Source organism: Typha latifolia, chromosome 8 (genome assembly GCF_019914945.1).
Source record: "Typha latifolia isolate L0001 chromosome 8, TyphaL0001v2, whole genome shotgun sequence".
In the NCBI taxonomy this organism is placed as follows: Eukaryota; Viridiplantae; Streptophyta; class Magnoliopsida; order Poales; family Typhaceae; genus Typha; species Typha latifolia.
In genome coordinates, this window is record NC_133093.1 from 12,791,600 (window position 1) to 12,805,912 (window position 14,313).

At 37.2% G+C, this 14,313-nt stretch overlaps 2 protein-coding genes across 3 annotated transcripts; both read right to left on the minus strand.

Annotated features, from left to right (window-relative positions):
• Positions 1 to 178: 178 nt before the first annotated feature.
• Positions 179 to 4,061, minus strand: LOC140793710 (AT-hook motif nuclear-localized protein 10-like). Of its 2 annotated transcripts, none has more exons than XM_073145364.1 (6): positions 3,767 to 4,061; positions 3,160 to 3,672; positions 2,651 to 2,703; positions 1,346 to 1,477; positions 865 to 1,026; positions 179 to 767 (listed from the first exon to the last, which is right to left on the minus strand). In XM_073145364.1, the coding sequence occupies exons 2-6, from the start codon at positions 3,593 to 3,595 to the stop codon at positions 471 to 473; spliced, it is 1,080 nt and encodes a 359-aa protein (XP_073001465.1). In that variant the 5' UTR covers positions 3,596 to 3,672; positions 3,767 to 4,061; the 3' UTR covers positions 179 to 470. The 2 variants fall into 2 exon arrangements, with proteins under 2 accessions (XP_073001465.1, XP_073001466.1); XM_073145365.1 differs by having other exon boundaries at positions 3,160 to 3,653; positions 3,767 to 4,007.
• A 5,164-nt stretch (positions 4,062 to 9,225) lies between these two features.
• On the minus strand, positions 9,226 to 10,708 carry LOC140793896 (AT-hook motif nuclear-localized protein 23-like). Its single transcript, XM_073145665.1, has one exon. It carries the CDS (start codon positions 10,308 to 10,310, stop codon positions 9,501 to 9,503), a length of 810 nt encoding a protein of 269 aa, XP_073001766.1. The 5' UTR covers positions 10,311 to 10,708; the 3' UTR covers positions 9,226 to 9,500.
• Between the last annotated feature and the right edge of the window lie 3,605 nt (positions 10,709 to 14,313).

Genomic DNA, 14,313 nt, shown 5'->3' on the forward strand with positions numbered 1-14,313 from the left:
AGCATAACACTGCAGGCACTGCTAGCACCAATGTGATACAGAACATGACGTTGGCCTCTGACGATGTTCACTTTCTGACTTCTTCAAAAGAAGAAGATAGTTTTGACTGCAGAAAGCCTACTCAGATAAGATGCTTACACGAAGTGCTTGCAACTACTTACAAATAACGTGCCACAAATAGAGAAAAGCTGAATCGAACTACAACAGAAGCGTAATTACCAAATGTCATGGTCATTGAACAAGCAGAGATACTTCCAGACATAATGCTATAGCCTACATGGTCATGGTCTCAGCTTTCAATGGATACTTCCGGAACTACAGAACGCAGAACAAACTAACTTACATAGGGGGGCGTAATCTAAGGGGAAACTCTTAGGGTAATTAGAGAACACTGATACATAACATAGAACATCTACCTGCTCTGAACAGGAACTTGACCGTCAGCAAGCTCTCTCTGAATGAGGAACTTGTTAGTTAGACATTAGCTTCATGTCAGATTCATGTCTATTCTGATTTCCAGCGAGCGACCAGCCAACAGAAGCAAATGTAGGTTGCATATGCTGGCTGGAGTTGTTGCAGGTTCCAGTGCTGTGGTCAATTGGGCTGCCGGGGTCATCTGAGGATTCACTAGATGTTCCCTCTGAGGGAGGGCTTGCTGCTGAAGCTGCTCCAAAGCCTGCCATCTGAGGCGGGGCTGACAAAGGTTCACGCTTTAACGCTTCAGCCTTTGCCTTTTTACCTTCTGCGATGAAACTACCAACGACAACCTGAGCATGAAGTCGCACTGTTATACTTGAAAACTATGTATAAGAAGCCAGTGCAAAAGAGAGGTAAATGAAAGAGAATGCAAGGAACAATGATGACCTGCACGGGTGCAGACGCCATCAGCATTCCAGCCACACAACCACCAAGAACACGACCATCAGATCCAGCCAGTGCCACACTCAAGCCGCCGGTTCTGCTACGAGTACCACCGTCCTCCGCAAGCAGGAAGGAACCTGATAGAGAAATTATCTCAAACCGGCCCTGCATCAATATCAGCATAAATACGACATGTAAGCATGGTATCAACTTTATTTTTTTCAAAACTAAGCTGGTCCAAGCTTTTGAAACAATGAATCAAAATGCTTCTCAAGTCACCTCCTCAGATGCCCAACGAAGTATTTTCAGGAACAATAGCTTAGAATGTGTATTGGCATGAGTATTTTCGAACTTGATTGAACAACCAAGTCAGAAAACTTATCATTGCAAATAACATTAGTTCAGAATACACACAGCGAGATTAATGCATGTATTTCGAGCCTTTCTCTAACATATGAAGTACTAGAAATTTACATGTTCTGACCTCATAAGTCACTGTCCCACCCGAGGTTGCTGGTTGACGTAGCGTCACATTGCTGATAGTACCATTAGCTGAAAGAATGCAGACTGTTCGAGAACCTTGCTGTGAAAAGGCCATGATTTTTGAAGCAACATCCTGCAAAACAAAACAAATATCTTACTATACAGATAACTCATTATTTCATTCTTGTGAAATTGAAGTATTCCATTTTTACTATATCTCATTTTATGAGATAAATAATTGAAATGCACCATCTAGTAAATAAACAAAGTTATTCTAGACTTCAAGAATCATATATAGGAGATTCTTGATAAATAAAAAATAATTGATATGACCAAAAAAAAATCAAATAACATATCCAAGATCCATTCCACAATACTGTAGGTGAAAATTGATGTCACTTTTATCATATCTCCCCCTTAGACAAACTGAACTTCAGATATTTCTTAAATATCTTTGGCCTGAAACACAGAGAGAGAGAGAGATAGAGAGAGAGAGAGAGAGAGAGAGAGATCAAATTCTGAAGTTCAGCCAGATCCAACCCATAGATTATCATACTTGACCCAGCTCCATCTTGTAGAACTTGTCACAGCTTAAACTTGTCCATGAATTGTTTTGAGGACCTTTATTTGGAAATTGCACATATTTGACCTTCACAATAAATCTATCCCATATTTTTGACAAAGGAGAGGTTTCCAGAAGTCAACAATAAGAACTGATATTGCGAGAGGAATGATGGATTAACAATTAAGTCGCCAATCACAGCCAGTCAGATAAGAAGGTCGTGCTAAAAATGGTATCCGAGGCAGCTTAATTACTCATTCACAACCTTATCTCCTGGTCAATAAAACTGGGTCTTTTCCTCTAATCACAGACAATTTCTGGTCACTCAAATATAATGTCAGACAGTATAGGTTGTTTCTGAAAATAATCTTTGAAATAAAATTTTACAGTACTTTGTTAAGATTTTAAAATAAAATTTCAGAGTACAAGTAAAAAATTTACATTGCACAGACAGACCTAACTTGCAGACATCATCAAAATCCCTGCACTTTCAGAAATAAGAAAGCTTGGATAGATTTTACCATAATATATCAAACTTAGATATTCCTCTTTACTTTTTTTTCACTGAAACAGATGTAAATGTATCAAAAAGAAGAATGATTGCATATATAGAAAGTTAGAAACTAAAGAAAGAACCTACAAAGAAAAGATGTATGCAAACCCCTTTAACATTTACAATTTAAGTGCCAAATAAGGTAGGTTTAATGAAGATAGAAAAATCAACAGCATAGTTAAATGGTTTACCTCTCCAGCTTTAACAGTGATAATATGTGGAGTAAATGCAATCCCAGAAGATCCTGCAAATTTGCCAAAAAACAATGTGGAATCACTTTAGACTTGATTTCAAAAAAATAAATAAAAAATAAGTGGCCAAGCTACAAGATAAGAGTACTTTTGAAAGATCACCTAGAAGTACTTAAAGACAGAAAAATTGCTTGCTATTATTGTGAGCTTATGACCTAAAATTAGAACTTGTGCAGCCAGCATGAAGATAAGAACAAAGGTTGATAGGACCACTAATTGTTATTGTCAGTAACACTCGGACCTTCTGAAGTAAAAAGGAAAGAAGGGTTAATACGAAGATTAAAAAAATCAACAATAATTAAGCTGCATACATGTATTGATTCAGATTCTTAGAAGTCAACAACATGCAAACGTGTCACAATCACCTAGCTAGAGTTCAACTGCACATCAAAACAGATTAATTGACTACTTCGAAACACAAAAGTTTTTTCAGGGACAAAATTAATTACCCAACGCTTCAAGTTGTTGCTTCTTTCCAGACCCCGGTGGCCGACCACGCTTCTTAGCTGCCGGATCTGACATCGGACTGTTAGTGTACCCCGGAGGCGAAGACATGGGTGTTAACGCCAATGCCATGTTGCCATCCGGCCCATACTTCCTCGGCCTTCCTCTCTTCTTCTTCATCGGCTCTCCCATGTTAACCACGCTGCATTGCCTCATGCTCTGCACGCCACCATCTCCATGATACAGCGACCCCAACCCCGAAGAATCCATGGGTTTCGACACCGACGGGTTCATCTGATCAAACGAGAGTCTCATCCCGGACATCAAACCAGCGGAACTCGGCACCACCACCGAATTGTTCGGCGGCGCGAACGAATTTGGCCCCACCATAATCGCCGGAGGCTGAGACGAGTTCACTCTCGCCGGCTCCCTTGCTTCCATTTATAGTAACCCTAGCTTCTAAATCCAGCGCTCGGCAAGAGTTGACGGATTCAAGAACCTTGCGAAACGAAACAAACCTATAGTAACAATACCACAAGAAATTAAGACTTGCTCCGCGAAAAATGGAAGAAAAAAACAAAAAGGCAAGAAGAAGATGAAGCGGAAAGCTACCCCCGGTTCAGATCGGGAGATCCATGAGGGTTTCCTCTGAAACTTTTCGGTAAACAACGAGCTCCCCGTTCGCCACCAAACCCTAGCGGAGCCACAGAGGAGGAGTAGGTTAACAAAAAAATAGGAAAAAATGAGGGTAAATGGGGATAAATATTGCAGAAGGGAGAAACTTTTCTTTTTCTTTTTCTTTTTTTAAATTGAGCGAAGAAAAAGATATCTCGAACTTCGCAGAAGGGAAAGCATTATTTTAATTTACGTAACGTTCTATTTAAGGCTATGCCAGCTCTCCAGACGTGAGAATAACATTTTTTTGCAGAAAAGTATTTGTATTTCGTTAATTTTATTTTAACGTACTTATTTTCCCCCTTTTTTTCCTTTTACTTAATTTTTTATTTTTTGCTGTCCAATAAGGAAAAGGGGATTGTTTCCGTGTCACGCGCTCGCTCGTATTTCAAACTGTGCACATGCTAGGGTTTATGTTGTCACGTGACAGCGGAAAGGAAAGAACGGTCCCAAGAAAAAGTGTAGTTCGAAAAGTGGGTGGCAGATAAGATGGTTGGTTGGTGGCTTCTTGCTAATTTTGAACGTCTTAATTTGAAGGCTTCTTTTTAATGTATAATTAATTGTACCTTTTAAAAATATTATTTATTTGTATGTTACTTCCTATAAAATTAGTGTATCTCTTAAGTAACATGTTATTTAGATAGTCACTCATCAGATTACTTTTTAAATTAAGTCTCAATAATTTAATATAAACAAATAATTCTTAACTAAATAAAAATTAACAAAAAATGAAATAAAAAATATTTAAATATTATTTACATAGATTTCACAAAGTGCTTTGCAATTTAATTATATTTATGTTTTTTATTTTACATGTAAAACAGAGAGTACGTAGCATTTTTAATATTCGATGCATATTTTATTATAACGAAATATATATAATTTATCTATACGATGCACGTTAGAATCTATTATTACAAATTAAAAACCAATACAATTAAATTACAAAATCCAAATAATTTGCATGTATACAACTATACATTACCATATTATAACATTGATGTGATCTGGGCTCTATCGGACCACCTCACTAGAGACATTGGGTTCTAAAACAAATTAGATTATCATCGGAATTTTCATTTTCGCAGTAGTAGTCTCAGGCTATAGCATTTGAACGACACTAAACGACGTTCAAACACCAAAGCCCAGTCAAATAATAAGGTAATCGAGTTTTAGCGTTCGAACGACTAGGGCTGTCAAAATAATCGAGCGGGCTCGAGCTCGGCTCAATAATGCTCGGCTCAAGCTCGACTCGAAAATAGGCTGAGCCGAGCTTGATCATTAAAGCTAGGCTCGAAATTAAATTCGAGCCAAGCTTGATCATGAACCGGCTCGAATATATATATATATATATATATATATATATATATGTATAATATGAGTAATATCAAACTAATATGAACCATCAGATCAAACCCTTTTCACCTATTCAGAATTTCAGCCATTATTTTCTGACACAATTATCTTTATTGTTTGTAATTTATATTTTGGTTGCTTGTATTTTTTTGACACAATTATCTTTGTTACGTGTAATTTATATTTGGTTGCTTGTAGTTTTCTAACCCATTTATCTTTATTAATTATAATTAGTAATATTTATATCTTTATAGTTGAATTAGGTTTTATTTCAAACTTGATTCAAGCCTAAATTAATTCAAGCTTGCTCAGGCTCGAAAATGGTTTGAAATTGATAAGGCTTGAAATTGCTAATTGAACAGCTCGTTTAAACTCGTTTAAGCTCGAAATTGGCTCGAGTTCGAAATTAGCTCGGATTAAAATTATTTTAATTCAAGCTTGATCACAAAGACATGCTCGAAATTAATTTCAATCCAAGCTTGATTAGAGCCAGGCTCGATCAAGTTTGGCTCGTTTACACCCCTACGAACGACTACAGCCAACTTTCGAACACCACAGCTCATCAAAGGATAAGAGCTTTCAGGTTAAATTTGGTGTTCAAATATCACTGCCTTAATGAATACTCTCTAATTTGGGTGTTCAAACAATAACATCCCAACATTTGTACGCTTGAACCCCAAGACTACAGGCTAACCAACGATGTTCAAATGTCTAGCGCTAATGTCATTGTGCTACTGCTAATTTGAATTATTTTAAGTTTTGGTTAGCCTTTAAATATGTGGAAGGCATCCATTTTAGAATTATAAAAAAATATTGATATTTCTATCATCTCTTTCATCATCTCTCTCAACCTTCTCCTTCGATCTAAGATCGATGGTGTCAAGCCAACAATATTTTTTTCCTTCCCAATGGCTAATCGCCTCTAGTCCACTCCTTTAAACCTTCGTTGTCCGCTAGCTTTTCTCTCTTCATCAATTGATTCCCCTTCTTTTTAGAATCGATCATATTCTCCCCTTTCTTCCTTTCTTAATCATAAATCGATGACATACTATCATCATCTTCTGCTCTCATCCTATAAATCTCACAATCTCTATTAACTCCACTATCAAATCAAGATCACCATCTCTATAAACAAACTCATCTTCGCCCGTCTGGTTCACAACAAACATTTACAAGTGCATTATCTTTTTAAGGAATCTGAGCTTTATATATGTTTTACAATCTAATAAATTATAGTGAAATCTATTTAAAGTGATCATATCTCATATATGGTTTCGTGGTACTCTATAAAATAGTTAGCCAGTTCTAGGCCGGACCAACCTATATATCTCAAATTTCGAACTACCTCTTCATTTGCATAAAAACCTCGTTATAGATAGGCACTTTATATCTTATGAGATTCTTGAGACTTGTAGAATATTTTCTTCATGGCTAACCTCGGTACTGTGACTCACTATTTTGTTTCTCTTCAACATCTTCACTTTCAATAGTTCAAAGGACATTTTTCCTCATCTAATTAAGTATTCCATGCAGATCTAATATCACATCAAATGGGTGGATTTTAAAGTACGATAATTTTTATATTTTATATTTTAATACATTCAATTTTATATGTCTAAGATTGAAATGGAATTCAATTGATTTTTTCTGGTAAAAAATCTAGCGCGCTATCTGGAAAATATAAACTTGAATAAAATCTATGTAATTTTGTTGTTTGGAATGAAATAGAAATTCATTTCGTTGCAGTTCTTTTTTCTATTTCGTCTATAAGCTTTAAAAAATTAAGTTAGATGTAAGTTGCAAAATGAATTCCATCCATGGCTTCAAATGATTATATTTCATTATATATATTAAAATGCATCCAAACCTACTGAACTCAATTGAAATGCCATAACTCAATGGTTCTAAATCTAAACAGCGAATTTGATGAAATCTACTTAGCTAGCTTAAAGAGGATGATGTGCGCAAAGGAATTAAGCACATAGTAGGGTTTATTTCTCATGATCATGAATTGCTAATCAAGTTAGATGTTTACTAACATATATAAAAATTATAATGACGTTATATATTCGTTACATCTATGTCTTGATTTTATTTTATTTTGCAACATCAGCATGCATTTATAGCTCAATTTTTGCAATATTGATGTTGAGTATAAGGACAGAAATTTTGAAATGTAATTGCATGTATCTACCTGAGAATCTGGTGTATGATTTAAGACAAAGTATTGCATTTCAGTATGTACAAATTAATTATGACATAGTATATACTACTAAGTATACTTGCAATGCATTATACTCATCTTAGGATGGAAGATTAATTATCTCCACCAATGAAAAACATAAATTATTTTCTTAATTAACAGGGGAAATTAATGAACAACACACCTTCTATGTGAGTATTAGAGCACTACCAATTGATACAGCATGAAGCTCTCTTTTTTCTTTTTCTTTTTCTTTTGGGGAGCAAAACATTTTTATTGCGAAACAAATAAAATGAAACACATAAAACAAACAACAAGATATGAACAGCTCTGGATCTCATCAAATAAGTGAATAACTACACATTACCACAGAACTAAAAACGTTCTCTTCTTAAGTTACAGTTTAACTCATCTAACATGTAATAGAGAATACTACGGAGGAGAGAGAATATAATAAAGTTTGATGTCACCAAAGCACATACGAATAATGGAAAAAGAAAATGCCATTGCATAAAAGAAATTGTCATAATAGATGATATCTTCATATTGATGAATGTATACTGGTAGATTGATGAATGAAACAAGGAACCAAGTTCGTTGCAAAGAAAATGCATGAAAATAAATAAAGGTTTGAAATCAGCACACTAGAAGCTAAAAAATTAATTGGAATTTTATCAGCAAGAACTTTCAGGAACAATTGATAAATAAAATACAAAGTCTTTTTTTTTATCATAAGAAGAGTTTATAAACATAGCAAAAAGTGTTACGAGCTATATATATGTATATATATGTGGAGAAATGACAAGCTATACATGCTCATGTGATACCAATTAATACAGCAAGAATGATACAGTTATATATGTGAAACCTAATTCACCAAGTCAATATATATTTTGATAATTAGCATTAAAAGAAATTCATTATCCTCATAATGAGATTTAAGCATTGCTAGAATTCAAGATATCTTTAGGGTTTCTAAATCCATATGATATGAGAATATTAATTTAGTAAGGACAAATTGGGCTATTGATATAAGAAAAGGAAGAGAAACTATTAATTTCAAAAGCATTATGAACAAATATTAATTTTAGTCACTTCATCTGATGATCGATTTGATGTGCTGCTGTAATGAAAATATTTCTTAAGAAAAAGTGAATATTTTGGTAATTGGTAAAGTAAGTTACTTAATCAACTATAATTTGTTCCAAAGAAATAGGGTATATATACGAAACAAAATTTAAATATACAAGAAGAAACTAAACATCAACGCATACCAAGAAGCCAACAACATTTCCTCCCATTGGCATCATAACTAGTCTTCCATGGAACTCAAACAACTCTTTGAATCTGCACGTCCCAAGATCATAAAGATGGGCGAGGATCTCATCTCGAGAAGCTAAAGCTTGTGATCAAAGACATGCACACGTGGGAAAAAGAATTTTTTTTTTAGAGACCCAATATGTCTCAGTACTTCCCATAGCTAGAAGAAACCCTAGCCCATCATGCCCTATTGCATTAGACAAGCTAAAAACCCATGTTTCAGAAACCACGGGAGGAGCACTAGCATTATATTCTACTATATCAAATTTTAGTTTCCTCTCTAATCCACTCCATATTATTTTAATCACTTCTTTTCCTAAAGAAAGCCTAGACAACGTTATTCCCCCTTGAACTATATATATATATATACACACACACACACATATATTCTTCATAGAAAAAGGAGAAGAGTAAAGAGTTGATGAAGGTGATCATATATAAAGATCGATGATATATAGCAGCACAGCAGCAGGAGTAGAAATACTCATCAACAATATAACTAACAATAACAATGATATAATAAACAAGTGTTGAGGCTTGTAGCCTCAAACCCCATTGCTTATTATGGAAATTAAGAGAGAGTTCCGATGAACATTAACAACAACAAGAACAAAAGAAAGAGAAAGTTGACAAGAGAACGACCAACAAACCAAAATATCAAGACTCAAGAGAAAAGAAAAAAGGAGGAAGAAAGACTAATTATACAATGGAGATTAATTCTTACATATGCATTCGATAATACTAACCTTCGCTGCTTCCACTGATCAAATCTATTGTTGCGATCGATCGATATTAGAATGGCGATCGACTGGCTGCGCCACCCGCCCACCCGTGTCCGTCGACCGGCAGCTGGCAATTCGTCATGTTGACCGGCAAATTGAAGAAGGGTAATCCGGCCGAGGGGTCCGGGAACGGGTTATTCCCCCCGCCATCCGATCCCTGCGGAGCCGGCGGCTGCATCTGCAGCTGTGGCTGCTCCTCCTCCTCCAGCGGCAGCCGCTCGTAAGCGACGTTTGTGAACGACGCGGCGATCACGATCACCGGCCCCGCAGCGAACAGCGCGCCGACAACGTTCCCACCGACGACCTGCCCTTGCCCTCCGGCGAGGAACACGGTGAGGCTCGTTGCCCCCGGCGGCGCCGGCGGGGGGAGGAAGGATCCGGAGAGGGATAGGATCTCGAACCGTCCGTGGAGCGTGACGACAGCCCCCGGGGCAGAGGGCTGGCGCAGGCTGACGTTGGTGACGGTGCCGCTGCCGCTGAGCACGCAGACGCCGCGCTGGCGGCGGCGGGCGTACGTGGCGACGCAATCGAATACATCGCAGCCGCCGCCGACCTCGAGTATGTGGGCCCGGAGAGTGTTCGCGCTCTCCCGGGTAATTATCACCGGCGGCTTCGGCTTGTTCTTCGACCCCGGAGGCCGCCCACGCGGACGCCGACCCGACCCGTCACCCCCGTGCCCCTGTGACTGATCCTGCCCGTTGCTGTCTGCCCCGCCGCCGCCGTTGTTGTTGTCGTCGTCTTCCGCGTCCTGTTTCTGCTGCAGGTGGAGCTGGTGGTGCACGTATCTTGACGCGGCGGTGCTCAGATCCAGCCCTGCCATGGCCTTATCCAAGAAAAGGAGAAATAAATAATAACAACAACAACAACAACAATAATAATAATAATAATAATAATAATATGAGACTCTGGTTTATTTTAATTAAGAAAAGTGTGGAAAAGGGATGGAAATCATAATTAAAGGAGAGGTTTTTAAAATTTTCTGGAAGTGAATAAACAAGGAAACGGAGGAAAAAAGAAAGCTAAACGAGAGGTTGGAGAATAGGGAAGGGCGAGAAGAGAGTAGAAGAGGAAATATAGAAAGAAAAAAAAATAAAGAACGACGAGGATCGAGTGCAGGGAAAGGGAGGTGGAAGCTTAGGGACAAAGAGGTAGAGGTAGAGCTAGAGAGAGAGAGAAAGAGAAGGGTATTGGGTTCTCCCTCAGAGTTGAGGAAATGGATAAAATATTAAGAGGAAAGAGAAGGAGATAGAGAGAGGAGGAGGAGGATTATGACATGATGGTGGTGGCTTTTGGTGTTTATTAAATGTCTTAAACTAGGGGTTAAGAAGGTTGTTAACTTGGGTTTAGGAGTTGGGTTAAGGAGTGGAGTGCAAGTGGGGAGGGTGGAGAACCGCTGCGGCGGATGGGTCCCACTTCAATGGCTTGGCTTCATGAAGCTTGGCTAAGCCATCCTTTAATTATCCACGTAGTAATTTCTACTATTTAACAAGTTTATTATATATGGATCTATATATCGAATGATGGTAGTATGTGATTGTCGTGGTCTAATCTAATTGGATCATAATTGTTACCGATCTAAGTGCACAAAATGGAGCCTAAATGATTAGACCACCATTACTTTAGAAAGTACAGAGAATTAATAAGTTATTGTGGGGATGCAGCACAAATCTTATAAAACTATATATATTCTGTTCTCTGTGTATGGATTAATGCATAGATTCTCTTTTGTTAAATAATGGGGATCTTGTCTCTTCCTAAATATTCTTCTAAAGTGAGAGAGATTGACTGCATGAGATTAGTTTTCTCTCTTGTATACTTCCTTCACAAAGATTGGTTACATGGGTTTACTTTCAAATAACTACATCGAGTCAAATAGATAGCCTAGCTAGCTTGCACAATATAATTTATTAACCATGCAATAACTAGCCCAAGCTGGCGTAGACTCGTAATAATTAAAGTAATTTAAGTGCGCCACAAAAACAAATTGTAGTTTATCCAAATTCTGAATAATATAAATAAATAAATAAATAAATAAATAAATAAAAGTGTCAAAATGTTAACTACTGCATTGTATTCTTTTATTTTTAACACGAGCAATTGTAAGATGAAACAACACACCCTGTACCTTAGAAGAGAGTTAGCACTGCTCATCACGTTATACCGTATGAAGTTTTTTATTCGATCCATAGGTCTTCTTTTGTGGTAGTCCACTCTCTTTTATGGCAACCTGCAGCAAGTTATGACATTGCCGTAGCACGGATAAAATAATAAAATTTTCTAAAGCTTTTGTTGTGCTGCTACTGATAAGTGAAACGATGGATTATTATGCTTGCTATTTTTCTCTCTCTCTCTCTCTCTCCTAAAATACATAAATATAAAATTCTATTTAATATCAGCTAATAAGCCGAGCCGGGGGTAAGCCGAGTGAGAGCCGGTCTTCCAGGTCAAAGTGACCCCACCCTCGTCCATGTCGGCCATGGTCAAGCAGTCGCTTTCATCGGGAATGGATCCAGTCCCTCCCCGCCTCCTCCGGGATGCCCGTCCCCCAACCGCCCAAACCGGAAGACTTCCCCACGTGGGCCCCCACACCCTCACGCCTGCCCGCGCTGCCCGTACCCGGGGTTTTCGGGCATCGCTTTCCCCACCCCCGGTCTGCAGCTGTGCCGTTGCTGGACCCGATCTGTCCAATCCCCGCCACACCCAGTTGCCTGCCTCCACGTGTCCCAGCAGCAATACACACACACACATCCGGTTGACCGTTCCCGCCGCTGCCGGGGATTCATGTACCAATCTCCTGCGAGGTCGTGATAAGACCTGGAAGAGGAAAAGATCTGTACGTAGTCAGGCTCAGGGAGAAGAAGTAGAAGAAGAAGAAGAAGAAGAAGAAGTAGCCCTCGTACTTTTTTTTGCTAAAAAGGGAAACTTAATGAGAATAATGAAGGTGCGTAAAAATGGATGTTGATGGATTTTAATTTGTTTGCATGCTGTCTATTTTTCATTGTTAAAATTAATCTACGGGTTAAGGTTGGCCTGGATGTAGAATGAACTTAATTATTAGTCAATCATATATTATTATACTACCTATCTTTGTGTAAGTTAATTATTGAACCTCCTACCACTGCACATATACTATGTTCATATATATATATAGAGAGAGAGAGAGAGAGAGAGAGAGAGAGAGAGAGAGAGAGAGAGAGAGAGAGAGAGAGAGAGAGAGAGAGAGAGAGAGAGGGGGGTCCAAAGTTTGAAGATGCATCATGAAACTTAGCGTTTGAAATGGTGGTTCTCTGGTGGGTGACGAGCGCCAATTTGCCAGCTCTTTAGATTAAAGAAAGAATTTAATAAATATTATCGCTAATCTCGACAAAGTATATGTCCCTTTCGACCCATCGTCTGATGCTTGTGGACTTAACGAGGAGATTAATCGCCCTTAATCCTTCGGCGAGTCCAAGATGTCACGTTAGATTGCCTTTAGGGCAAATGAGATCTTAATTAACTTGAACTGTACTCCACTATGTTAATAACCAAAGTGTCCTTAAATATTTATTTTACTAATAGTATTACTTTTCCTATCTCATTTGATCAAGTGACATCCTTATATATATATATATATATATATATATTTAAGAATCTATTTAAAAGCTAAAATGGCTGCCGCAGCTATCTTGCTCTACTGCTCTACTCTTTAATTTTCTTATATCACTCTAATGAGTGAAAGGAGATTTAATTAATCTTAGGTTAGTTAAATCTGAAAGCATCTAAGAGTTTTAAAAGTGCACTTGATAGTACCAGCGTTTAATGGAAGATGTTTTGTTTTAGGATTAACATATCTTTCCCATTCTTTAGCATTAACACTACGACATTTGACAAATTAATGCCAACACCTTGGGAAGATTCTCCTTCAATCATTAAATGATGAGAAACTTTCTTAAGATAGCTCTTCAAACAAAGAATATTAGCAATAATGATTAAATATTGGCACACTAAGTATTAAAAGTTACTTGTTCACCTTTTTGATCGCTTAACTATTTAATCTCTCTACTGAATACATTGTTTAATAAGAGAAAAAAAAAATTATTAGACATGGAACAAGGTCAGAGAGTTAGCTTTTCCTTTTATTCATTGGAAAGTACTACTTATTGGAAGCATTCAAGTCAAATATTAGTATATATAAAAATTTGTGAAGAAGAACCGGTGTCTAGCTATGAGATTACTATTGATTAAATCCAAATACCTCAACCTGCTAATAAAATAAACATTAATTTCATGTTCGTTTAATCTCCTAAATGAAAGACAATATTTATAATCGACATTTTCTCCAACAAAGCCAAACTGATTTCTAAATACTATATATCCAAATGCAGCGGCAATTAAAGCTAACAATTATATATCGCGCGACTTCTAGCTAGCTAGATAATATAGGCCAAGAATGGGGGTTAAAAATATTAAAATGATGGTAATGAAGTAATCTTAATCAAGAATAAGCATATACGAATCTAGATTGAAGTTGTCAAAGGGGACAACTTACCTAACCATCTAACTACTTCAAGACACAACTTAATTAACAATTTAGTTGACGAGAAAAGAGTTAATTATCTTTTAGAACTCAATCACGTCCGCCAACGTGAAAGAATTTATAATATTCGTTGTAAGATAAACACGACATATTATTATTGATTATTATATATTTATCATAGAGAAGATAGTGGTATAATCCTCAATCAAACGATATATTTTATGATGTCCTCTCTCGTATAACTACACTTAGATATTAGAATAAGTGTTCTTTTTCCAGGGTTTGGATAAGTTCTAAAAAATTCTTT